At 54.0% G+C, this 25,619-nt stretch overlaps 2 protein-coding genes across 3 annotated transcripts in view; one reads left to right on the forward strand and one right to left on the reverse strand.

The window, feature by feature from the left end:
• The first annotated feature begins 13 nt into the window (after positions 1-13).
• GALK1 (galactokinase 1) lies at positions 14-9,197 on the forward strand. Of its 2 annotated transcripts, none has more exons than XM_035893351.1 (7): positions 14-938; positions 1,273-1,392; positions 1,915-2,050; positions 2,464-2,645; positions 2,829-3,030; positions 7,617-7,779; positions 8,814-9,197. In XM_035893351.1, the coding sequence occupies exons 1-7, from the start codon at positions 698-700 to the stop codon at positions 8,883-8,885; spliced, it is 1,116 nt and encodes a 371-aa protein (XP_035749244.1). In that variant the 5' UTR covers positions 14-697; the 3' UTR covers positions 8,886-9,197. The 2 variants fall into 2 exon arrangements, with proteins under 2 accessions (XP_035749244.1, XP_009636053.2); XM_009637758.2 differs by having other exon boundaries at positions 2,880-3,030; positions 8,814-9,193.
• Positions 9,198-11,094: 1,897 nt separating this feature from the next.
• ITGB4 (integrin subunit beta 4) overlaps positions 11,095-25,619 on the reverse strand; it is a 24,429-nt gene continuing 9,904 nt past the window's right edge. Inside the window, exons 20-37 of the mRNA XM_035893316.1 lie at positions 23,931-23,989; positions 23,285-23,308; positions 22,973-23,121; positions 22,711-22,890; positions 21,992-22,140; positions 21,438-21,642; positions 20,324-20,484; positions 19,810-19,990; positions 19,454-19,591; positions 18,710-18,892; positions 18,385-18,516; positions 16,085-16,258; positions 14,337-14,486; positions 13,952-14,140; positions 13,519-13,674; positions 12,838-13,002; positions 12,281-12,397; positions 11,095-11,688 (exon numbers count right to left, since the gene is read on the reverse strand). Coding sequence (XP_035749209.1) covers positions 11,546-11,688; positions 12,281-12,397; positions 12,838-13,002; positions 13,519-13,674; positions 13,952-14,140; positions 14,337-14,486; positions 16,085-16,258; positions 18,385-18,516; positions 18,710-18,892; positions 19,454-19,591; positions 19,810-19,990; positions 20,324-20,484; positions 21,438-21,642; positions 21,992-22,140; positions 22,711-22,890; positions 22,973-23,121; positions 23,285-23,308; positions 23,931-23,989 — 2,655 coding nt within the window. The 3' untranslated portion in view covers positions 11,095-11,545. The remainder of the gene's footprint in view (positions 11,689-12,280; positions 12,398-12,837; positions 13,003-13,518; positions 13,675-13,951; positions 14,141-14,336; positions 14,487-16,084; positions 16,259-18,384; positions 18,517-18,709; positions 18,893-19,453; positions 19,592-19,809; positions 19,991-20,323; positions 20,485-21,437; positions 21,643-21,991; positions 22,141-22,710; positions 22,891-22,972; positions 23,122-23,284; positions 23,309-23,930; positions 23,990-25,619) is intronic.

Genomic DNA, 25,619 nt, shown 5'->3' on the forward strand with positions numbered 1-25,619 from the left:
CCGTCTTCCCCGCCCCAGGATGTCCCCCCCCCGCTCCGGGATCCCCCGCTCAGGACCCTGCGGGATCCCCCGGGATTCTCCCACCGCCCCCGGGCCCGCCGGAGCTCGGAGCAGGACCCGGAGCGTTGGGGGCAGCCCCGCAGGCCGGCTGCTAACTCACTGCAGCGGGGCTGTGCTTCCCCCTCCCCAGCCGCCGCTTCGAGGGGCTGAAGCCTCTTTTCTGCAACCCCATCAAACAATTTTCCGTTCCTGGAGAGTGGCGTTTCAGTAGCAGAGGTGGTTCGAAGCAGCTGGGGCTTCCTGCCCTCCTCCGGCTCGGTGGGGAAGCCCCTGCTCAGTCTTAAATCAAACCTACAGCTAATTATTCTGAGGCTGAGGAGCGTGGGAGCAGGTCAGCTGAATTCCCCTGCAAGCAAGAAAACTTCCCGAAGCCTCTCACAGCCTCGTCATGGGTTTCCGCTCCCCCGGAGCCCAGCAGCCAGCACCCCAGCACCGAGCTGGGGTGGTTGGTCACAACATTTCAGTGCTCAGACTGACCCTGTGTGGGGTTCAAGAGCCAGAATGTTTAATTCTGTGACAAGCGGGAGTGTGTGGTGGGGGCCGGTGGCTCCGCATGGACAGAGCTAAGGGTAACACGTGCTGGGTGCTGCCAGCTGTGGGTTGAAGCAGCCACAGCTGCCCCACGCCACCAGTGGGGATGCTCCAAGGGATGCCACGGGGTCTGAGCCCACCTTCCCCCCTGCCCCAGGCCCTGCAGCTGGGGACGGTGCTGGTGGGATCCCCCACGCAGGACGGGACCATCTCCATCCTCACCACCACGGCGGAGGCGGATGAACCCCACAGGGTGCAGTTCCCAGCTCCCCGCCAAGGCAGCCCTCTGAGCCCGGGGCAGCCTCGCTGGGCCAACTACGTCAAGGGCGTCATCCAGCACTACAGGGGTAAGGCCCAGGCTGCCGGGTGGGTTGGAGGCCCCCTCGTGTGGGGCGGGTGCTCGGCACCTGGCTTTTGGTGTATGCCAGGGGCTCCTCCAGTGCTGGTGCCATCCTGCACCTGCTGCTGGGGCCAGGCTCCAGCAGAGATGCTTTCAGCTCCGAAGACCCCTGTGTTTGGGGCGGGGGGATGCCTAGGTCACACTCTGCTGTAGGTCACCCTGTGTTTTAAAATGGGGCGTTGGACAGGGGCTTCCCCCCCACAGTTCCCTGTGAGCTGTGGGGCAGGGCAGCCCCCAGCCCTGCAGGCTTCACGGCTCCCTTCTTCCTTCTATTCCTGCAGGTGGTCCTGTGCCAGGCTTCAGCGCCGTGATAGCCAGTGACATCCCCCTGGGTGGGGGCCTCTCCAGCTCGGCCGCTCTGGAGGTGGCTACTTACACCTTCCTCCAGCAGCTCTGCCCTGGTAAGGCAGCAGCTGGTACTGGCCCCTGCCGCCTTCATTCCTGGGGGGGAGCTGGGATGAGGGGTTGCCCTTAGCAAGATCACACAACCCTCGGGCAAATGCTGCTGTGGTGTGGGTCACAGCCCCCTGCCATAGCCAGAGCTGGCGCCCCTGTGGCTGCAGGGCTCCTCCGGCTAACCCAGCCTGACATGCCCATGCCTCTAAAGCCCATGGACCGCCCCTGGGGCTGGCTGGGGGGATGAGAGGATGTTCCCTTTGGAGCATCTTCTCCCCACCCTCATGTCCCCAAAAATGGAGAGGTCTGAGACACCGGTGTCAAATTGTCACATCCAGCTTGATCCGGGGACCCATGCTGGCACAGATGCTGTGCACTGGTGCAGGAGCAAGCGCCTGCAGCTGATGCTTTAGCAAAACCCCATTCCATGGGAAAGCAACCCTTTACCTTTGTGTTTGCTGCCCCTGCTCCAGGGCAAGGGGCAAAGCCCCAGAGCTGCTAACCTGCATCTCTCTGCTCTGGCACAGATGACGGTGATTTGGTAGCCAAGGCACTGGCATGCCAGAAAGCAGAGCACACATTTGCCGGCATGCCCTGTGGGATCATGGACCAGTTCATATCTGTGATGGGCAAGGAAGGCCACGCGCTGCTCATTGACTGCAGGTCAGGGCCGAGCACCGAGCTCGCCGCGCTGTGCCCACCTCCTCAGGCAGGTGGGGATGAGCTAGCCCTGTGGTCATGAAATAAATTTGGGAGTGCAGGGAGGGTTTAACCCCTGAATCCAGCTGAAAATCTCATCACAGGACTGGGGCTCCCTGCATTTTAATTCCTGCGTCTTGATTCCTCCTCCTGCACCCTTTCTGCTACTTGCCTGGGCTGTCTTTCTGCAAAGTCGTTAGGGTCTATTATGGGACTAATAATTGGGAGGGAGTGAAATGCTCCAGTGAAATCCTAAACCACTCGGACTTTGCCTCTGCAGACAGGAGCTGCCTGCCACGTGGTCTTACCCAGATGGCTGAGGGCTAGAGTGGGCAGGGGGGACGGGGTATATGGCTCGTGCTAAGCTCTTGCTGCAGGTCCCTGGAGACTGTCCTTGTCCCACTGACCGATGCCAGCTTGGCTGTCCTCATCACCAACTCCAACGTGCGGCACACACTGACAGGCAGCGAGTACCCCACACGCCGGCGGCAGTGTGAGGAGGCGGCAGCGGCTCTCGGCAAAGCCAGCCTGCGAGATGCCACCATGGCTGAGCTGGAAGGTGGGATGGTCCCTCCCTTGGCTCTGGCTGCTCCTCAGGGCAGCAGGAGCTTGGTGCCCCGTGGCGTGGGCTGAGCACCTGGGACAGGGGGGTGGGTGCATGTACCAGGACAGGAGCGTGCCGCAAGTAGAGAAGCTCTGGCACAGGATGGTTGCAAGATGCAGCCATGCTTGCTCCCAGCAGCATCCCGCAAACCTGAGCAGCTTTGCTGCAGGGGCATGCATGTCTCCGCAGCGGCCAGGAGCCAGCTGAGCGAGGAGGTGTATCGGCGGGCCAGGCACGTCATCGGCGAGATAGCACGGACAGCCCAGGCAGCGCAAGCACTGCAGGGCAGGGACTACAGGACATTTGGGAGACTGATGGTGGAGAGTCACAACTCCCTGAGGTGAGGATGTACCAACCTGCGTCGGGTTCTCATGGGGTTCCCTTGCCCGTGGGTGCAGCACCAGGGGCAGCCAGAGCCATGTCCCTCATGGCTCAGCCTGCCGTGGAGTTTTAAGAAAAGGGATGAGGCAGGCGGTCACGTACGTTACAGATGCGTGCTGCTTACAGCAGCCCCCAGCGGATCCCCAGTGCTCACAGCCTCGCTCATCTGTATGTGCACTTAAGGCATTGTACTGGTTTAGGCTGGGATAGCGTTAATTTTCTTCATAGTAGCTGGTATGGGGCAGTGGTTTTGATTACCATCGAGTGGCTGGGGCGCACAAGGAGCTGGGAGGGGACATGGCTGGACAGCTGACCCCAGCTGACCCCAGGGGCATCCCACACCATATGATGTCATGCTCAGCATATAAAGCTGGGGGAGGAAGGAGGAAGGGGGAAGGGGGGGACGTTGGGAGTGATGGTATTTGTCTTCCCAAGTCACCGTTATGTGTGATGGAGCCCTGCTGTCCTGGGGATGGCTGAGCACCCACCTGCCCATGGGAAGGAGGGAATGCATTCCTTGCTTTGCTTTGCTTGTGCGCACGGCTTCTGCTTTCCCTGTTAAACTGCCTTTATCTCAACTCATGAGTTTTCTCACTTTTACCTTTCTGATTCTCTCCCCCTTCCCAACGGGGAGGAAGGGGGGGATGAGTAAGCGGCTGGATGGTGTTCTGCTGCCTGCTGGGTTAAACCACAAAGGTCTTTTTGGCACCCAACATGGGGCACGAAGGGTTGAGATAATGACAGATCTGACCAGAGTGTGTTAGAACAAATTTTCTATAAGCACTCACTATATTAGTTTAGTAGTCACTGGTCACAATGTTGATTTATTTGATCTTAAAATTGTTGTATTTGTTATCAGCCGTGTAATACCTTACTTGCCATATATACTGTTTATCAGCTCTGGGAGCTGGGATTGAGGTTATCATTTTGCTGTTCTATACACTGGCTTATGGTATGATACAATTATTGGTCATGACACCAGTCTGGTATTTGTACTCAGCATTGCCGTAACCCCTGTACTTCGGGAGCCATCTATCGGAACCTATTAATAATTACACTTTTTACTTTTTCTCCTCGGAGAGCCAACCTACGGGGGAAGATGCCTTCCTCCATCTTCCCCTTCTCCTTCAGGTTTTTTACAACAGCTCTTGAGAATTTTGTATATCCTTGGGAAGTTCAAACCAGCACGTTCCTATTGCTGTCTCCTGAATGTAGTTCAGGTCTTTTTTAGGGTTAAACAACTATTTAAGAATACCATGCAGAGATCTACCCCCACGATAGGCACTGCAGTTAGTCCAACCCTGGCCACAGGCACTGCAGCTGAACCAGAGAACCAACCCATGCTGGTATCAGTCTCCCCTATACACGAGAAGAAATACACAAGAAAAAAATCAGCTTGTTTAGTAAGGGATGAAGATGAACCATGGCCACCATGCGAACAGGAGGAGGAAGAGGCAGAACTCATAATGAGATGATAACCACCTGATCCCTACCCCCGAGTGACCTGTGAGATACGCGAAAGGATTTCAGTCGTTGTCTGGGCAAGCACGTTGTCACCTGGCTGCTCCAATGCTGGGATAACAGGGCCTGGAGTTAGAGGGTAGGGAAGCCAAGCAGCTGGGATCCCTTTCTAGGGAAGGGAGCTTTGACAAAGCAATTGGAAAAAGGGCACAAGCCCCCAGCCTCCAGAGGCGACTCCCATCAGGTGTGAAGGAAAGGTATCTCTTCAAGGAGGATGTTATGTGTCACCCAGGGAAGTGGACCACCATGGAGTATCCAGTACCTGAGGGAATTGGCCATGCTGGAGATGATTTATGATGACCTGAACAGCGAGCAGTTGTCCAAAGATCCAGATGAAGTCATGTGCACATGACCCACGTGGTGGAAGTTCATACGGAGCACACCAGCATTGCATGCAAACTCACTGGCAGTAATGACCTGGAAAGATGGAGAGGAAGAAATGGTGGATGAATTGGCTGGCCAAAGAAAGTCTGTCTTCTCCTCTGTGGGCTTGCATCTCTGCTGTGGAAAAACTGTCTGGAAAACTGTCCTGGGAGTTCCAGCAACTCAAAGAGGATAGGTCCTACCTCTATGGACCAGTATCTCAGCTGTAAGGAGCAAGGCCACGGAGAGGATATGAGGAAACGGGGTGGAAAAATCTACCTCAACCCTCGTGGCACAGGTACGTGAGTTACAAAGAAAACCAATCATGAAAGGGAGTTCTTCCAGGAAAATTGCTGCTCCAATTTCCAGTGAGCAGTTCCCCAGACAGAGTGGAAGGGCTGATTTTACTTCTGATCTTAATAAAGGGAGTTTTGACTCGCATGTACAAGAAGTGAGTGACAAATACTATGACCAGGACTAGAGGGGCCCTGCCTCCAGCCAGGTGAAGGAAAGGGACAACCGGGTTTACTGGTCTGTCTGGATTTGATGGCCTGGCACATCAGCCCCATGGAAGTATCAAGCTCTAGTGGACACTGGTGTGCAGTGTCCCCCTAATGCCATCAAGCTCTACAGGGGCAGAACCCATGTGGATTTCTGGAGTGACAGGGGGATCCCAACAGCCGACTGTACTGGAGGCGGAAGTGAGCCTAAGTGGGAATGAGCGGCAAAAGCCCCCTCTGTGACTGGCCCCGAGGCTCTGTGTATCCTTGGCATAGGCTATCTCAGGAGAGGGGCAGTTAGTCCAACCCTGGCCACAGGCACTGCAGCTGAACCAGAGAACCAACCCATGCTGGTATCAGTCTCCCCTATACACGAGAAGAAATACACAAGAAAAAAATCAGCTTGTTTAGTAAGGGATGAAGATGAACCATGGCCACCATGCGAACAGGAGGAGGAAGAGGCAGAACTCATAATGAGATGATAACCACCCGATCCCTACCCCCGAGTGACCTGTGAGATACGCGAAAGGATTTCAGTCGTTGTCTGGGCAAGCACGTTGTCACCTGGCTGCTCCAATGCTGGGATAACAGGGCCTGGAGTTAGAGGGTAGGGAAGCCAAGCAGCTGGGATCCCTTTCTAGGGAAGGGAGCTTTGACAAAGCAATTGGAAAAAGGGCACAAGCCCCCAGCCTCCAGAGGCGACTCCCATCAGGTGTGAAGGGAAGGTATCTCTTCAAGGAGGATGTTATGTGTCACCCAGGGAAGTGGACCACCATGGAGTATCCAGTACCTGAGGGAATTGGCCATGCTGGAGATGATTTATGATGACCTGAACAGCGAGCAGTTGTCCAAAGATCCAGATGAAGTCATGTGCACATGACCCACGTGGTGGAAGTTCATACGAAGCACACCAGCATTGCATGCAAACTCACTGGCAGTAATGACCTGGAAAGATGGAGAGGAAGAAATGGTGGATGAATTGGCTGGCCAAAGAAAGTCTGTCTTCTCCTCTGTGGGCTTGCATCTCTGCTGTGGAAAAACTGTCTGGAAAACTGTCCTGGGAGTTCCAGCAACTCAAAGAGGATAGGTCCTACCTCTATGGACCAGTATCTCAGCTGTAAGGAGCAAGGCCACGGAGAGGATATGAGGAAACGGGGTGGAAAAATCTACCTCAACCCTCGTGGCACAGGTACGTGAGTTACAAAGAAAACCAATCATGAAAGGGAGTTCTTCCAGGAAAATTGCTGCTCCAATTTCCAGTGAGCAGTTCCCCAGACAGAGTGGAAGGGCTGATTTTACTTCTGATCTTAATAAAGGGAGTTTTGACTCGCATGTACAAGAAGTGAGTGACAAATACTATGACCAGGACTAGAGGGGCCCTGCCTCCAGCCAGGTGAAGGAAAGGGACAACCGGGTTTACTGGTCTGTCTGGATTTGATGGCCTGGCACATCAGCCCCATGGAAGTATCAAGCTCTAGTGGACACTGGTGTGCAGTGTCCCCCTAATGCCATCAAGCTCTACAGGGGCAGAACCCATGTGGATTTCTGGAGTGACAGGGGGATCCCAACAGCCGACTGTACTGGAGGCGGAAGTGAGCCTAAGTGGGAATGAGCGGCAAAAGCCCCCTCTGTGACTGGCCCCGAGGCTCTGTGTATCCTTGGCATAGGCTATCTCAGGAGAGGGTATTTCAAGGACCCGAAGGGGTGCTGGTGGGCTTTTGGTGTAGCTGCCCTGGAGATGGAGGAAATTAAACAGCTCTTTACCTTGCCTGGTCTCTCGAAGGACTCTTCTGTCGTGGGGTTGCAAGGGTCGAAGAACAACAGTTGCCGATGAATTCCTTATTTTGCTTTGCTTGCACATGCAGCTTTTGCTTTACTATTAAGCTGTATCCCAACTCACCAGTTTTCTCACTTTTATCCTTCCAACTCTCTCCCCCATCCCACTATGGGCAGAGGGCGACCAAGTGGCTGTGTGGTGCTTAGTTGCCAGCTGGGATTGAACCATGACAGGCAGAGTGCTGGACCGGGATCTGCGGCATCCTGCATTGCTGTGGTTTGCTATTGGCAATGGATGCACCAAGGCACATGTTTCAGCTGTTCGTGGTGTCGGGGCTATGGCTGGGATGCAGGATGGGGTTGACCATGGGTCTCCTCTTTCCAGGGATGACTACGAAGTGAGCTGCCCAGAGCTGGATGAGCTGGTAGCAGCAGCCCTGGAGGTCGATGGGGTTTATGGCAGCAGGATGACCGGGGGAGGCTTTGGAGGCTGCACGGTGACGCTGCTGGAGGCTGGGGCTGCAGAGAGAGCCCAGCACCACATCCAGGTACGTGGCAGAAAAGTGCTGGGAGATTTACTTAAAGATCCCAAGGAATCCTGGGGATGCTGTTGAAGCTGTGCTCCTGAGGCACTTGAGGTTGGTGTAGCCCATCCAGTGCCATGCAGCCCCAAATCTGTTGATGCTGCTAAGCTCTTGCAGGCTGTTCAGCACTGTGCTGGCTACCGGGCGCTGCCCAAGGACCTTACTGCATTGAGAAAGTGAGCAAAAAGGTGCCAGGTGAGCTTCAGGGAGGCTAAACCTATCTAGGGAAAAGTAATCTAAGCCAAGCTCAGGCAATGCTGAGCTTAACACTGGTGCTTACAGCCCAGGAAAGATCTCAGTGCCATTATCAACATTCTCTCTCTCAAATCAGCTCAGCGTGCACTGGTAGCTGAAAACGCCAGCAAAATGGGGGTGTCAGGAAGCAGGGTTGTGAATGAGGCAGAGCCTCATGGTGCTGCCATATGACATCATGGTGCACCCTGTAAATGGGGGTGGGTAGGGAAGGTGCAGAGGAAGGTGTCTGAAACAAGGAGAGACCAAAAAGTCTGTGCCTCTGCCATCTGATGAGGAGCTGGAAGAGAGGAAAGGTGACCAGAAGTTACAAAACAGCAAAGAGGGTAGAGAGGGTGAGTGTGGAACTGACCCTCAAATCCTCCAAAATAAGAACCAGTGACCACTGGATGAGTTGGGAGAAAGACAGAACTGAGGAAGCACTGCACAGAGCTGGCTATGCATTTTCTGCTGTTGCCAGAGGCCATGGAGGTCGGCAGCATCAGCAGGGTCAAAAAGGGGTTGGAAGAAGTCATGGAGCACAGTCCATAGGGGGCTGCTGAAGGGTCAGCTGGGGGAATGTGTTGATAGCCTCCCTACCCTGTGCCGTGGATGGACCAAGGGACCCCAGGCGGGGGCCAGGACAGCATGCTGTCCCCCAAAAGCATCTTACTTGGCCGCTGTCAGAGCATCCCCCAGCCAGGCCTCTTGCTGTGGCATGGTACAGCCCCAGAGCACCGGCACTTACTGCTCCTCTTGTCTCCTAGGAGAAATACAGCGGCACAGCCACCTTCTACCTCACCAAACCCTCTGGAGGGGCAAAGGCGCTGCCCCTGTAGAGGAGCGACCACCTCGCCTGGGCTGGGATCGCCTCCCTGAGAGAGGCACCTGCTTTCCTCCCTTCGCAAAGGATTCAATCTGTCTGCAGCATTTGCCTAATAAACGCAAAACATTTTCACGGTTGGTTCTGCACCCACCTGAGCCAAACTCTGATGCCAAAGTCATTGAGGACCTTTCCTCAGAGGAGACTGGTTTAACTCCAGTTTGCACTGGTGTAATGAGCCATTACCAGGGATGCAGTAGTGCCTCTGGAGCTGCAGCTGCAGAAGCCCCAGTTTGGGTATCCGCTGCTGGCATGTGTCCTTCATCTTCTGCTGCAGGAGGAGAAGAGTGGGAGGGGGGGGTGGTTTTTTTTTTTTTTTTTTTTTTTTTAAGAAAAGGGAAGAGTCAGACTGTAGAGAAAACATTTATTGAGTGCAATAGGAAGCAATCTGATCAAAGAGCCACTGTCAGAGCAGGCTGCTGGACCCACCTTGGCAAGGCTGAAACACCACCAGCCCTAACGGCCGGATGAGAAGTGACGCTGTTGTAGTGCGAGGCGGTGGTTAGGTACGCAGCCGCCTGGCGCGTGAGGATGGCGTGATGCCTTGGAGAGCAGCAGCTGACGGGCTGTGCTCGTCTCTTGGCTAACAGGATAGTCTTTGGTTAAGATGCTTGGAAGCGGAGCTCCCATTTTAGGCAGTTTTTCAGCTTTTTACCCTGGGCCACAAAGCACAGGGAAAGGGTCACAGAGTCCTTGTGCAGGAGGAAACCCCGACCGCAAAGGTGAGACGGGAACGGGGAGGTGGGCAGGCTAATGCCACTGGTACTTGCTCAGGAAAAATAAGTGTTTCTTGAAGGCATAATAAAACCACAGAGCTGGTGAAGTATCCTTTGACCCAAGCTCAAAACAGACTTAGCTCCAGCTGCAGTCCTGGAGACTCCTGTGGACTTTACTCACCCATGTGCATCTTTGGCTCAAACACGTACAAACCATCCTGCTCAAACGAACAGCCTGGAGAGAAGGAGCTCTCGGTGGTGTCAGTGCTGCAAAGTGTCCTTCTGAGTCCATAAAAAAAAAGCAGAAAAAAACCCCAAAACAAAAAAGCCAAGGTCCAGCGTCAGATGAAATCAGGCAGGCGATGCTCCCAGGGAGACCAGGCAGCTGCTGTTTTGGTCAGAAGCTGTAATCCAGAATGGTGGCAGCTGCTGCTTTGGGCAGGATCCTTGCTTTTGGCCGGCTCCTCACCTGCTCCCATGCAGCTGAAGCACACCAGGGCAACATGTTCTTCAGCAAGACACGGAGCCCAATTGTTCTCGTTGGCAGAGGGCTGTGAGCTGCCAGGCATCATGCCCAGAGCCAGGGAACGAGGCCCAGCAGGGTCTCAGCTCAGCCCTGCACCCAGCACATGCAAGGATGGCTACAGCCAAGGGCTGAAGGAGGCACAGAGCCTTGCTCAGGATGGTGAGAGAGCCTGCTGCTCCCAGGCTTGCTCTTTCCTTGTGATTACTGAGGGACCACAGGTCCCTTTGTGGACATCGCTGTTGGGCAAAAGGGCTTTTAAAAGATACCCAACATCTTCTGCCCCAAAATCTCATGTTCTCCACAATAGCCATGTAAGAAAACCCAGGCAGTATTCCCATCTCCAGGCACGACTGCCCGGGCCATCCCCATCCCTCACCTCCAGTGGCTCCCAGCCCTTTGGTGCACGTGTGCTGCGGCTGGTGGATGCTGTGCAGCAAGCGGGTCTGGCTGCTTGCAGCCTTCTGCTGGAGTCTCCAGTGCTGGACAATATAAGGCCCAATGCAGAGTTCACCAGCTCATCAACAGGCTTTCCATAGGGTCTAGTGGCCTTTGGATCAAGCCCTTAACTAATTTCTTCCACTTATTCACGTTTCTCAGCAGCCACAGTCCAAGCATAGCCTCCACATTCAGCATAGATCTCATCCACCTCCATTTTTTTTATAAAATAATAAAATACATTTTTATATATTTATATATATACTATGAAAACTGTACAAGACTATGCAAAAAAAAAAGCATGCCATCATGAGTAAAGCTATACAAATGAAAGGCTATACTTTGCTATCGTGGTACCAAATGTTAGCAGCGAAGGACAGACACAAATAGGTGCAGTAAGAAAGCATAGGTTACCCCAAGCCCCTACCTTGCAGCTCTCATAAAAAAACCCAAACAGAACAAAATAACCACCTCCACTGGACCGGCAAGTTGCCAGAGAGCCTGGGGCAACGATGGAAATGGTGACTCTCTGTAGATCAGGATGTTGCCAGCTGGGATCCTCTCAGAACTGAGGATCCGTTCCATTTATCTGGGGAGACTAGAGCCATCGAGACACCCAAATTTCGGCAGGCGTATTTGGATGGATGAGCATTGAAGAGTGGTATTGGATCGAGTGGTGATTGTTTGTGGAAGACATCCCTGTGGACTGGGGACAGGGCGAACAAACCCTGAAGGATGAGTACACACCTGATGACCCAACCGTGCCAGAGCTTTGAGTGCGCTGGGCTCCAAAGAAGAGGTTCAGAGCTTGCGGTGCCATGGAGGGTCTGTGCCCATAGGAGGCACCATGGCAGTGTCTGAATAAAGCACTCTTGGATCATTCCACAAAGTCCTGCCATCTGAACACAAATGTCCTGCTGGTGGGCAGCCTGCCGTGGCTCAGGCCTCGTAGAACTGCCTCTCCATCTGTTTGGTGAGGGTCCCACTGGACATCATGGTCCGGCTCACAAACTCTTTGGTGACCTGTTTGGTGAGGATGCTGCTGGCGCTCTCCACTCGCTGGGCCGTCACGAGCATGCCATCTGCAACGAGAAGCTCAGTGGTCAGGACTAAAGTATGGGGTCAGAGGGACTAGGATCTGCTCTACCTGATGATTCCTGGTAGAGGTTTCTCCTTAAATGCCACTTTCACTGATGGAAAATCTCTCCAGATCAAGTGATTTGGTACTTTTCTGTCAAGTCAATAAGATGGATCTCCTAACAGCTCCCAAACTCTCCATGTTGCAGTGTGAACCCATGAGTCCATGAACTCAAGTGGGACAACAGGGGACAACTACACTGATGTAATTAAAGGTGGTCATCACACTTCCTTGTTTTTTCCTGTTCTGAAGAAGTCTAATCTTGCAGGAAGAGGTATGATTTCGTCTCTAGTGATAGTCCTGGGAGACTTGGAAAACCGTCGTTCCCTCCGTGACTGGGCAGCACATGGGGAAATCACTGCAACTACCTCTGGGGCAGAGCACAGACACATGTAGGAAAGGGTCTGGACCTCTTCATCAATCCTGCCTTATGGACCCTGCCTTTGACACTTGAGATAAAAGCACCTTCAGACTTTTGGACAAGCAAAGTCATCCTTTGCTTTCCAAGGGTTTCAAAGCAGTCGGCGAGCCCCTACCTGTGAAGTTGGGATCTGCAGAGGAATGGCTGATGCTGGTTTTGGTGGTGTATTCAGTGGGGAAGTTGTACACTTCCTCCCTTGTGTACTGCTGTCCTCCAAACTGGGAGAAAGTGCCTGGGGAGGAGGAAAAGGGACAAGTCAGCCAGGAAATGACAAGGAGCTTCCAATCCCTCAACCCTGCACAGTGAGCACCAACAACCAGCTTGGAGCTTTCTCTTGCTGACATCAGAGCCAGGTTTAGGAGGAACTGAGAGGACTGGGAAGGTCTTACACCTTCTTACACAGTGTAAGAAGCTGCCTCCATGTATGCGTACAAGAGAGAAGTTTCATAATAAATTAAACGCTGGCAGGTTCTCGTGAGCCTCCCTCATTCAGTGCATTGGGACTGGGACAGTGCTCACAAGACATAGCATTGTCTTCATGGAAGACAACATCTCCATGTCCTTCATGGACAATGGAGTCACCACCAGAGCTGGAAAGGTACTCCAGGAGTTGTGTTCCGTGCTCTGAGATGTTTCTTATCTTTGCGCCTCCACAAAGACATGGTACTGTACCTCCATCCTGAGATTCGATGATGATGATGCCTTCTCTCTCTGGCCCAAAGCCTTGGGTGGTCTTGGCTTGCACCTTGAACTTGTATGGGACTTTCTCACTCATGTGGGGTACAGTCAGGGTAGTTTCTGGATTGTCTCCTTCGACATAGATATTCCTGGGCTCTCCTAACCCACACAGACATACCAGCGGTGAAGACAGACAGGAATGGCGTTCCCTCCAAACACACTCCCCCCAACTCTGGCTGCTGTCTTGGCTTTCCCTAAGCTTTATACCACCCACAGACTGCATGATCACACTCAGTTCTACTAAGGGTTAAGAGAACCCTATTTTAGTACAGTGGTGATTCTCAACAACCAACCTCCACTGGGTTTGGGCTGTAATAAGCTGCAGGTCCTTTGTCTTCCCACAACATTTGTTACACCAGACCATGCAATGACACAAAGCATCAGGGTCCAGCAGCTCCCAGGCCTGGAATCAACCTCATCTCCCCACCTTGTCCACATGATGTAAGCAGACAACGTTGTTGCTGGTCCCAGCCAAAATGCAGCGAGTTGCTGCCTTGCTGGAGGTATCTTGTGCTCTGCACAGGAAATGGTTGGACTTGATGATCTTAAAGGTCTTTTCCAACCTAAACAATTCTATGATTCTATGAACTGGGCTTCCACAGCCTGATACTGTACCTCCTCCATGCAACATCTCACAGGTGACCATGTAGCCCAGGATGGACCCATTGGGCTTGCGTGGTCTCTCCCAGCTGAGCTGCAGGGAGTCAGGGCTGAAGGCAGTGAAAACCAGTGGGCCAGGAGCACTGGGTGTGCTCAGCGTGAAGGGTGAACCTGCATGGGCACAAGCAAGAGGTCAGATTCACAAAAGGCAGTGAGGAGGAGCCTGGGAGGAGTCTGCACACAGCATTTATGAAACGAGTTGGAAGGTCTCAGTGATCTAGACAGCTCATGGAAAGTGAGCGCATGGGGAAGAAGGCTCTATTCCTAAATGAAAGGAAGGAAAGGAGAGCTCAGAATGTGGTAAGGGGAGAGAAAACAGCAAGGCCAGCACTGTAGACAGCAACAGACACATCAATGCCACCCTTCTCCTGTCCCCCATCCACCTCACCTGGTACAGGGCTGAGCGGGCTCTGTGGGTCCACCTGGGACTCTATGGTGATGACTCCTTCCCTCTCGGGGCCCCAGCCTTCCTCACTCTGTGCCTTCACCTTGAAGATGTAGGAGTGGTTGGGCAGCAGGTCCTCTACCACCACCGAGTTCTGGCTGGGGTTGGGGATGGTGAGTCGGTGCACCTCTCCTGGGATGCACAGGAAAGGGAGACATCAGCACCACGTTGCAGGCACAAAACCAGAGCTATCTGTCTGTGGAGGTCACCTGGTCCAACCCCCACCTGCTCAAGCAGGGTCATCTAGAACCAGATTCCCCAGGAGAAGACCCAGACCGACTCTCCACCACCAGAAACTCCCACCATGAACTGCCTAGTGTTCACTGACCTCCGTTAAGGAGCTGGTACTGCACGCTGTAGCCCTGCACCTCCTTCTCGCAGCGTGGCTCCTGCCAGCTCACCTTCAGGGAGGTGGGTCCCAGGGCAGAGAACACCAGGCGTGTAGGGGTGTCAGGGATGCCCAGTGGCGGCCTGGAGTCTGAGGCAAAAAGGGAACATCAGGGTGGAGGTTTTGGGGCTGGGGGAGAGGATGAAATGGCATGCACAATTGTGGGATAGTCCTGATGGTCCAAGGAGAACGTGGCAAGATGTCATCTCTGCAAGCTGGCCTGTCATGAGGGGGGACTGGCTGGCTCTGCACACCTACAGTGACATCCCATGTCCTTGGAGTGCCAACCTTGGGTGGGACAAGGCAAGGTAAGCTTCAGGCCCCTGTTACAGAGACCAGAGCAGGGGGCTGGGTGCTGTGTGTGGCCCATCTCTCACCCCAAAGCACCCTGTCCAGTCTGCCAAATGCTTCATGGACATCTTCAGATGAGGCTCTATTAAGACTAACCCTAGTCTAGAGCCAAAGCAGCCCAGCACCTCCAGGAACTGTTCAACTGGATGGGGACAGATGAGACCAGGACTGGCTGCTCCTGGCTACCCCCCAGCTCAGCCCACTGGGGCACAAGACACATGGCAAGTGCAGCAGCCTCCCAGGCAGGTGACACTCAGGGTGTGAAGCCCCTCACTGACATAGGCTTTGGCCAAGGAGCTTGCAGAGGGACATCTCATATAGAGCACACGTTCTCCCCAGGAGTTCTCCAAAGGCCTGTGGGGTAAGACTGAGAACATCAAGCTTGTTAGGAATGAAGAAGATGGGGACAATGAGCTGATCAGCTCGTTAGAGCATGGTGACTGTGGTGGTGAGTGTTAATCAGCCCATGTGGGTTGAAACATAGCTGAAGGCACCTGCAAATGGAAAGGTGGTGTGATGGAGGCACAGGCCAGGTCAGGAGAAAAATCAGTACGGCACACAGCAAGCCATGGAGAGAGGGTTTGTGGCAAGCGGTGGATGGCAACAGCTCATGGACGGCCGGTGGCTTGGCTGTTATAGGATGCATGGCTGGGAGGAGATACTGGACAAAGCTGTACCTATGTACTTGCAAATCCCCGCGGACCCATCAGTCATGATTATAGAGTCCCGAAAGCCAGTGCTGGGGTAGTAACCCTTCACCTTTGCCCTGCTCCTGAAACCCACATCCCGGGGCCGTGGGTTTGTCCTCCCAGCATCTTCATGGATGGGAGGGAGGGGTCTCCCTAGGCAATCTACAGAAGTGGTGCAAGAGAGAGAGAAAAACACCATTGGAGCCTTCAGAACAGGTTCAGCCCAGGTGTCAGCTCCTGCAGAGATGACTTTTTAAGGCTCAGATTTGGAGAGTCTTTTAGCAACCTTCAGTCAGCACCAGCTGATGTACACACGTGGAGCTGGAGGGAACGATGCTGCTAGATAGAGCAAGAAGAGACACGTGCTCTTCCTGGAGTGCTTCGCAGTGTGACAATAAGGACGTAGCTCCCTTTCCTAAGCACTCTAGACATGAGGGATGGGAACCCTTTCCAAACTGCTCTGGGAGCAGGGTGGCCTTAGCAAAGCACTTACACATCAGTGGTGGGGACACAACTGACAGATGTCTGGTTCATAGGCCTCCTTAGCTGTGAACACAGTCCTCACCCCAACAGAACTTGCAGGGCATGGGTCTGAAGACAGTCATAGGAGCAGAAGGGAAGGACAGGTCCCATCACCACAGTACTCACCATGCCCCATCAGCATCATGGAGTAGTCTCTTGTCAGCGAGGAGTTCCCCATCACCCTGTGCTCCTGCTGCATGTGTGAGCTCAGCTGGTGGTAGCTGGTGTTTGTTGTCCTTGTCAGTGTGCCACTGCCACTGCCAGGGAAGGAGAAGTCTACCCGGCCATTCAGCAAGTGTTCTGTAAAAGAGGGCACACTGTGAGGAATGTGGCTGTGGACAGGGCTGCTGCTCCAGTTTCCATGGGGACGAAGCAGGAGGCATCATGGTGTGCCCTGCCTTGGCTGCATCCCAGCTTCAGCTACTCTGGAAGGTCATTCTGGAGCACTACATCTAGAACAAGTCACAACCACCCAACATAGTGACAGGGAAACAAACAGGTAAACGGAGACTTTACTCTACACCCAGCACCAGAGACACCCATGGTGCCCAAGGTAACTCCAGACCTCGGCCTCGCTGGGACACTGCCTTGTGGTTCTTGCCATGTTCTCTTACATCTCTCCTTTGACGCAAGCGCAGGTTTATAATTTCAGATTAGAAAAGAAGGTGGAAGAAAAACAGCCCTTTATGGAGGCAGTTTCTCAAAATCTCACTCTGGATCCCTTCTCAGCTGGATCTGAAAAGCAAACTCAGCTCCATCGTTCTGGTCCTTGACAAATCCCCATCCCTTCCCAGCAGGCCAGATGATGTCAGCTATCCATGAGAGTGCGATTTCTGTTTAACAGTCCAGAAGATCTACCCAGAAGCTCAGGACACTTAATTAAGGTGAGGAGCTGCCTCTGGAGATGGCACTTAGCAGGTATCATCTGAGTTTGCTCCTGCCTTGAAGGTCCAGACTTTTGTAGAAGCAACTTGCTAGCAGGCTCCCAAGTCCATGCCGAGATGGGGGTTACCTTGACACTCTTGTGAGCAGACACACCCGGACAAGGTTTTGAAGCAGGCTACAGCACATGAACAGTGCATCACACCAACACGAGGACGGGCACATGAGGGGAAGAAGGGGATATGTACTGGGGCAGACCCCCGCTGCCAGCCCCTCGATTCAGAGCAGGACGAGACAGGACACTCAGTGCCGTAATGAAGCTGTTCTTCACCTGCTTGGGGCTGGGGGGTCCCACTCCTCGTCAGGCTGCCAGTAGCCACGTCGTTGTCCTCCTCGCGGAGGAGACCCTCGGTGTCCGAGGAGAGGTGGCTGCTGCCAGAGAGGCGGGGAATGGTTTCAGGTGGGAGCCTCCAGCTGATGCGGCGAAGATCCAAGTCTTCTCCCAGCAACTGCACATATTTCCACTTGGAGCCTTTTGGGACAATGCAAGCACTGGTGTTGGCATGATCTGCAGGGGACAGAGTGGGCTACCCACCACCTTCATGGTGCTTGCTGGGGAGGGGAAGGGGCAGGCGCCAGTGGGAACAACACGTGCTCACAGCCCATCTCGCTAAGTGTTGGCTGATGAGTTCAGGCGGTGCAACCATTGTGTGACTGGTAGATGGAGGGAATGTGACATGCACATGACATTCCTCAACCCCAGGACTATTTTCCAGCCCTGCGTCCATCACAACAAAAGGCAAGAGTCAAAGTTCCACCACAGGCCTGTCCCTGTCACGAAGAGACTGCAACAATTTGTCCTCTGCTCAGGAGAGGTTTCCTCACTCCTTGATGTGCACACAGGATGGTCAAACTCTTGTGTTCCCATTACCTCTGCTCCCTGCAAGGACCAGGGGATTGCTCCTGGATCCCAGGCCCTGGAGACACCCCCCAGATCCTACTGACAAGCCTCATAATTTCACTTATGGCCCATCTTCCCCTTGTTGTCCCAGTACAAGGCAAGGGAGCCAGCCTCATTCAGAGAGCGAAGTGATGGAGGAAGAGAAGCCAGTGCCTCCCCAGCACTTGGTGAGTTCCCTCCTGTTGACTTGGCCAAGACCCTGAATATCCGAAGGACTCAAGAGGTCTGTCCCTTGCCCATGCTTGTTTGCTGACAGTAACTCTCATGGTCCAGCCAAATGGAAACAGGAAGGGAAGATGAGCAGGGAGGGCTGTGAAAAGCTCCTGTCTCACGCCATGGTGAGATTTGTCTTTGCCTTGTGGCTAAGACAAGGAGGTACTGGTCTTATTTACACTCTGTTCCTATGTCAAGTGTTCCCATGGATGCAGCTACTGTGCCTTGGAAAGGCTGATCTCCACCATCTCTGTGACTCGCACTCCCCATCTCCATGAGGAGGAAAGGAGCAGTGAAGCTCATTGCTGAAAGCTGTTGTTAAGGAAAATGAATGTTAAAAATGACCTTTGCAAAACTCAGAGTAACATACCTGAATCATCAGAGACACTGGGACGCTTGCTGCCAGTTGGAGAGCGAAGCACATCTGTGCTGTACATCAGGTAGCTGTCGTAGTCCTCACCTCCCTCTGCGTCAATGATGGGGACGTCAGGGATGATGGGGACTGGAGGAGAGGTGGGAGGTGCCATTAGACAAGCAGCTCAAAACCATACAGGACTCCCACACTCAGGCTGGCCTTCAGGGTGGCTGGTGTGGTGGAGTGGGTAGGGTGCAGTGAAGCAGCTTGGTGATGAGGAGCACTCCCCAGCACTGCCCCTGCCTCCCCTGCTCCCCATCCAGGCAGGGCAGTAACTCACTGGACAGAGGGCGCTTGGGCTGCGTAGCGAGGTTGATAGTGGCTTCCCTCTCAGGTCCCCAGCCAGCACCATTTCTGGCCTTCACCATGTAGCGATAGGGTTGGGACTCCCGCAGGTTTTCTATCAGCACCATGCGCTTCTTTGGGTCTCCAACCAGCACCTTCTTCATTGGGCCAATGGGCACTACAAATATGAGTACACACACCACCCGTGAGGTCACAAGATACAGAGGACTCCACAGGACCCCACCCTTGGCCAACAGCCTCGCTGAGGTTTGATGTCAGGACAGAGCCTGGCTCTGGGACAAGGCACAGAAGCTATTTGGGCTGCTCACGACAGGCATGACATTGTCTTGGGGAAATTCCCAAACTGAACGCTGAAGTCAACCTACAGTAGGGGTCTCCCGTTGCTGGTGTGTCACCAAATAGCATCTTCCTGACACCCTAGCCTTAGGTCTGGACTTATGAACTAAGTTCTTAAGATGAAAACCAACACAAAACACTATGGAAGTGAATGGGAACAGACAACACTCTGGGCTTTGCAGGATTAAATCCTGGGTGGTGAGTTCTATACTCCTTCCATCAAGAAGTGACCACTCCAGATCCCAGTTTTCACAAGAAATGTGCTTGGAGCTGTTCTGGTTCTGCTGGTGGTTGGGACCAGCCCAGCCTGAGGAAAGTATACACCAGCCCCTCAGCCTGGCTGAGCTGGCACAACTGCCCTGGTCAGAAAATGAGCTCTTACTGTTGTCCTCGTTAACGAGTCCGTAACTGACTTCGTAAGCCGTGATCTCCCCATTGGTTTCTGCAGGCTCAGCCCAGCTCAGCTGTGTCACGGTGGAAGACACAACGTTGAAAGCCAAGCGGCCAGGCTCGCTGGGGACTGGAAAGGCAACAGCAAAGGGTCCGGGTTACTGCAAGTCAGGAGCCAGAGCACACAGATGCCCAGAGCTCCCCAAATCACAGGTGGGCCGCAGTGGGAGCCGCTCAGTGCTCGTCCCCAAGACCATCAGAGCTCAGGGCTGAGCCCTGACCCCATGCCAGATGCACAGGCACCAACTTGCTCCCACATGGTGGGAAGCGAAGTGCAGAGTCGCTCACCATCCTCAAGTGTGCGGCAGTGGACGATGTCGGAGTAAGCTCCTTCACCCATGGCGTTGTAGGCACAGACTTGCATCTCATAGTCACAGAAAGGGTAGAGGTTACTCAGCTCAGCCGATGGTGCTTTGACATCGATGAGATGGGCTTCTGACTCGGAGTCCCCTTGGACCCAGTATTTCACCTGCCAAAGCAAGAGCAAGCTGTGATTCCTTCAGCTCCTCACCCCATCTCTTACTGGATCTCCGCCGGGAAAGCCAGGGTGTTGTGGCATTCCTCTGAAATGGAAGGCCAGGACAGTCTAGGTATTTCATGGTAAGCGACGGAAAGGAGATGAACCCACCAGGAATCTTTCCTGCAAATCCCACATCCCCCAAGGATGAAGGGGGTCAGAAAGAGCAAGCCCGCTCCCTCCTTTGAGCTTCTCCTCACCATGCCTTTAGCGCAAACAACTGTGTGTGTGAAACACCTGCCGGGTGGGACCCACACCCTCCCCTGGGATCCACTCACCCCTTACCTTGTATCCCTGAGGTTTTCCCGGTGGAGAAATCCAGCTGAAGCTGATTTCCCTGGAGGTGAGAGCGTGGGCATTGGGATTAAGTGGTGCACTCAGGCGGCCTTTGGGGGACTGGGAGACCTGGTTCAGGCCAGTTGTTGAGGGGACACCATCCACCACCTCTGCAGACACAAGGAAGAAAGGGCACATCAGTGCTAGTCCCACGCAGGGAAGGAAAAGAAGGAAGCATGCCTCTCTCCAGCACTGCTCAGCCATCCTGAGTGAGCCTCTCAAAGTGTTTCCAAGGGGTAGATCCCCATCGCAGGGAAAAGAAACTGAGGCACTTGGTGATGACACCCCTCAAAGCCACACAGCAAGCTGGCATGAGGGTTGGGTTCAGACCCCCTAAGTCCTGCACCTCCTGCTGCTTCTCACAGGCTGCCCAGGTAGGAAGAAATGAAGAGACAACCTTCTTGCCTCTGGAAATCTTTAGCTCTGTCTGAATGTATTTAGTAATTCTTCAACATCTTGATTGGTTGCCCTGTGCAGCCACGAGAAAAGATGGAGTTGGGTAGGGCCTTCTTGAGTCACCCAATTGATTCTCCTGGAAAGCCACCAAGCCCAGCTGAGAGCTCTCTGGAGCCTCTCCAGCCTCAGAGCCTGGCCCTGAAGTGGTTCTGGTTGACCCAGTCACAGGGACTTTCTTGTACCCCCAGCATTCATGGCCAATACTGTGATGAATACCTTTATGTTATTGACCCACTTGATGACAACCCTTACAGCTCTGCTTGTCCAGCCACAGGAACCACCAAGCACAGCTCATGGCAAGTCCCACCTCTCACCTATTTCTATAGCTTTTTATTCAAATCCCTAAGGAAAAGGAATGAAGAATCCACTCTTATTCCCTTTTGCAGCATAGATTATCCATCTTCTTCCCACCCACTGTCTATACCCACTAATGCCTCTAGAGGGAGGCCCGAATCTACCAGTCGGAGCTGGAGGAACCTCCTCATTGCTGCTTTTTGAGTGAGGAGCAGGGCTGGAGCTCTGTACACCATCTCGGGGTGGCCTGGTCCGGTGTGGGGGTCCCACATCCCCTGCCGCCATTCCCCACCTCCTGGCTGCCAGCCCCTACCTGGGTCAGCGATGGTCACTGTGGTCTGGGGGTATCGGCCGATCTTGGCACCATACTTGGGATGGAGGAGGTCGATGGCGAACTGCTTGAGCTGGAAGTTGTGTAGGAGGGTATCTATTTCAGTCAGCTCCAGCAAGGGAACCTGCACCTCCTTTCGGGTCTCCCCAGGCTGGAAGACGAGGTCACCCTCTGTGAAGATGTAGTCCTGGAGGAGAAGAAGAGGTGAGCCCACAGCATCCATGAGAAGGCCCCCAGAGAGCTTCCCCTCATCTCCCAGTGAACCCTCACTTGCCTCCCAATGCCCACAGCTCAGGGGGCAGCCAGTACCTTCTGTCTCAGGTACATGCAACCTTTCAGGTCCCTGAGGCACAGGGAGCAAGGGATGGAGGGGAATGTCTGCCCTTGTGCTAACCTCAAGCCTTGGGTCTCCTGCCTACCAGCCACGTCCCCTTTGAGCCTGATCAACTGCTCTACTGCAGCCCCAGGGTCGGACCCTTCCCAGCCCACTGAGCCTGCTTGTTCTTGCCTGCCAAGGCCAGAAGCATCATCCTTACCCTGCCGTTCTTTGCAGTGAGATCTCGTGTCCTGTACGTGACTTGGGATTTCCCGTTGTCTATGATCTCCCGGAGGACAAGGATCTTAGCCAGCTTATCAAAGCGGCTGTGGGAATAGGCTGGCTGCGAGAAGGTGATGAGGCTGCTGGCTGGAAGGGGCAGCAGAGAAGGAATGTGTGAGCAAATACATGAAGAATCACACTACAAACACGCAGGTGTCCTCCTTGAACAGCATTCCTATCTCCCACAGGTGTGAGCTGTGTATGAAATACTACTGCATGGGCTGGAGACTTTACCACTCCTGACTCTTGCTCCCTGCTCAAAATAACCAGATGGGAAACAGAGGAAAACCACTGGGGATATTCACCCACCCCAAGCACAGCATAGCAGCAAAGAGGGTTTACTTTACTCCAGCAACCAATGAACTGGATCAGCAGAGGCATATGGTCAACCCTGGATCTGCCACAGAATCTAAACCTGTGGTGGTCAAATGTTTGGGTGTCTGTCACCAGGGATGATGACCCTCCCTTGGATGCTTTAAAAGATGCTCTAGTTTAGACCCAGGTGACTTAAGATAAAAGTCACCAAGCGAGTCTCTGGCCTGTGATCTGTGGGAGTTCAGACAGGCAGACTACACCCTCCTTAGAAACCACACAAGTCCATCTGGACATGGGACACACAAACACCTTTCAATTCGTGCCACAGTTGCAGCCCTTCACCTTGTTCTTTGATGATAGTGATGTTGACAATCCTGCGTCCAATGTCTGCAATGCCGGTGGGGACATCAATGGCCTCCACCTGCAGCTGCTTCTCATCATCATCATCCTCCCTGATGAAGAGTGGGACACGGACATCAACCAGCTCCACAGCCTCTTGGAACTCCACCATCCCATGAGCATCTAGGGGAAGGGGCAACGGTGATAGGTGGGAAACGTCCCCCCCCTGCCCAGCCCAGAGGCAGCGCTGGGCTGTGCTCCCTACCTTGGTCTGAGGTCACAGTGTAATAACCCGGTGAAACCTTCAGGTCATTGAAAGCCTCATGGGAAACGTGCTTTTCCATCACTTTGATGATCTCTGGCTTGGCTGAGCGAGGAGCAGTGAGCACTGTGTCCACAATGGTGTGGTCCTGCCTGTGACCGGTGGGAAGAGGAAGCCAGGTAAGAGCTGAGGCCAGGGTTGCTCATCTCACATAGCAGCTGTAGGGGCTAGTGAGCGCGTGGGGCAATCAGTCACCCTGCACATGTGTACAAAGAGGGAGAAGCAGCACAAGAGAGGGCTGCAAGTTCCTCTTACCTTTTCCCAGAATTGGGCTGTAACCTGGTGAAAAAACAAAAAAAACCAAAACCAAGTCAGAGTGAGTAACACATTTGGGGAGACAAATTCTGCGTGAATCACAGCCCTGTGCAGGTCTGAGCCGTGGCAGCTGCCCTGCGGCTGCCAACCCATCCTGCAGAGCCTGTGGCCCCATTGCATGTTCCCTCCTGCCTGGCTGCTCCCTCCAGCCCTGGGTTTCCCAATGCAATGAGAAATGTGCCCACGGGGGAAATCACATCTGGGCAGAGCACGCTCCCTGCTCAGCGCTGGCATCCCCAGACTCCTCCATCCTGCACCAGGCACTTGTAACTTTGTACAGGGCTAAAACTTTTGAAGTCGATGGGAATTTTCTCACTGAGCACCATGAGACCAGGATTTGTCCCTGTCTGTAGGAGTCTCAGGTCCAAAGCGAGAATGCAGCTGAGATCACCTGCACAGCTGGGTGGGCTCTGCTCTGCAGCCCTGGGGGGGTAAGGCACCACACCAGGCTTGTGCTGGGGATGTGCCACAGACCACACTCCCTCCTGGCACCCCAGATTTCACAGCCCAGCCCTCTGGTCCACTCCCTCATCAGCAGGGCCCTGGGGGAACCCTGCCCCACAGGAGGTCTCTCCCAGTGACTCACCTGAACTTGGTCTGCTGGAGCTTGTGGCAGCCAGGAATGTGCTTGAATACATCGTTCAGCTGCAAGGAGCAAGAGGGACTTTCACAACACATCCCTTGCTGAACAGAGATGTGTTCAGCAAGGAGACGCTGCTGCCAGCAAACACGACAGCCCTCTGGCCACCCCCAGGTCCTCCACCTCACACTGTCATGCCAGGAGGAGACCACCACATGGTTTCTCCCCAGGATGTGGCAAGAGGCAAACAGGAATTTCAGACCAAGTGTCCTGAAGCAAACCTCAAATCTTACGAACATGATGCTTTGATAATTCTCACAACTGTCATCTTAAAATCTGTGCTTTCTTTCAGAACGAGGAAAAATTGCTTCTTCCTTGCAAGAGCTGTTGGGCTCACAGGGAAGGGGCACTCCCCCTTCCCCAGCATCACAGATACCCCCTCAGCATGGCTGTCCCCCAGGCCCACCCCGAGCCCCCCTCATGTCTGGGCTCATACATTCTCCTCCACTTCCTTCCGCAGCTGCTTGCACTCCGGGGAGTCCGACTTCACCAGGTTCTGCGTGAAAAGCCGGGTCAGCCTCAGAGACAGCCCATAGGGAACTGGAAAGAGAAATTCCCAAGTCAACCTCCTTCCTCTTGATCGGAGAAATAACCCGGCCAAAAGCATGGGGACACACATGGTGCTCGGTGTCCAGATCCTGTACCATTAGCACCCAAACCCTATAGCATCAGCAGAGAAAACCCTCCAAGAACTGGAGGGCTAACTGGGAAGCTCTCTGCCAGATCCAGTAAAGGAAACAGTGTCCAGTGGTGGCTCTGGACTGATGAGGCAGCAAAATCAAGGCTGGGTCACCGAACTAGTGAGACTAAGACATGTGCAGGGTACATCCACCACGTGGTCAGGCTGTCAGGAGGTCTGCCACCCGTCCTGCTACAGGAATGTGCCCAGCTTCCTCCAGAATAGAAGCAGATAAAGGAACCACCCCCCTTGCAATTGGGCTTGGAAGTAATGCCACGGCTGCTGGAGTTGGTGGCCACTATCAGGGGTTCGTGCCCTTTATGGCACTCGCAGCATCTCCTCTATGCCCTGTTCCTCCAACGTGGCACTCACTGAGATCTTTGTGGTTGGCGGCAGTGAGGGAGGCGAAGCCCTGCTTGTGAACATTGTTGTTGATCTTCCAGCGGACTGTGTCCCGACCCTTGAGGGACCCGCTGCGGACCATGGGGGTGTCCAGGTGGTCAGAGGACATGAGGCTGTGGCGAAGCATGTAGTGGTCCTCCTTGAAGCCAACAGTGCGACCTGCAGGGGCAGGGGCAGGGTCAGGGTCAGGGTAAACTGGGACAACACCAGCCATCAACTTTGCCACCCCGTGGCTATGTTCTAGGAATCTTTAGGGCTTCCACCATGCTAAGGGTGTTGGGATGTCAGGGGTGGAGAGGGAAAAGGGTGTCCATGAGTGGGGAGAGCACATCACACCAGCTAGGCGTTACAAGGAACACTGGTCAGGGGAGAGCCAGCAGCGGGATTCCCAGTAGGACACAGCAGGATGTGGGGCAGGGAGGAGCAGTGGAGCAGCAGCTCAAGGGCTCCTTGGCTCAGGCTCTCTGCTAAGAGAATTTTCCCCTGATCCACCTCCCCAGCCCAGAGAGGAGGAGGGACGTTTATCCCAGCACACCCCCCACAACCCGGGAAAG

Source organism: Egretta garzetta, unplaced genomic scaffold (genome assembly GCF_000687185.1).
Source record: "Egretta garzetta isolate BGI_Z169 unplaced genomic scaffold, ASM68718v1 scaffold34, whole genome shotgun sequence".
NCBI lineage: Eukaryota > Metazoa > Chordata > Aves > Pelecaniformes > Ardeidae > Egretta > Egretta garzetta.

Bases quoted from the DNA above. Each gene is read 5' to 3' on its own strand.
- GALK1 (XM_035893351.1), top strand. From the start codon at position 698: ATGCTCCAAGGGATGCCACGGGGTCTGAGCCCACCTTCCCCCCTGCCC. The intron at 939-1,272 runs GTAAGGCCCAGG...CTATTCCTGCAG, and splicing joins CGTCATCCAGCACTACAGGG to GTGGTCCTGTGCCAGGCTTC. The intron at 7,780-8,813 runs GTACGTGGCAGA...CTTGTCTCCTAG, and splicing joins GAGCCCAGCACCACATCCAG to GAGAAATACAGCGGCACAGC.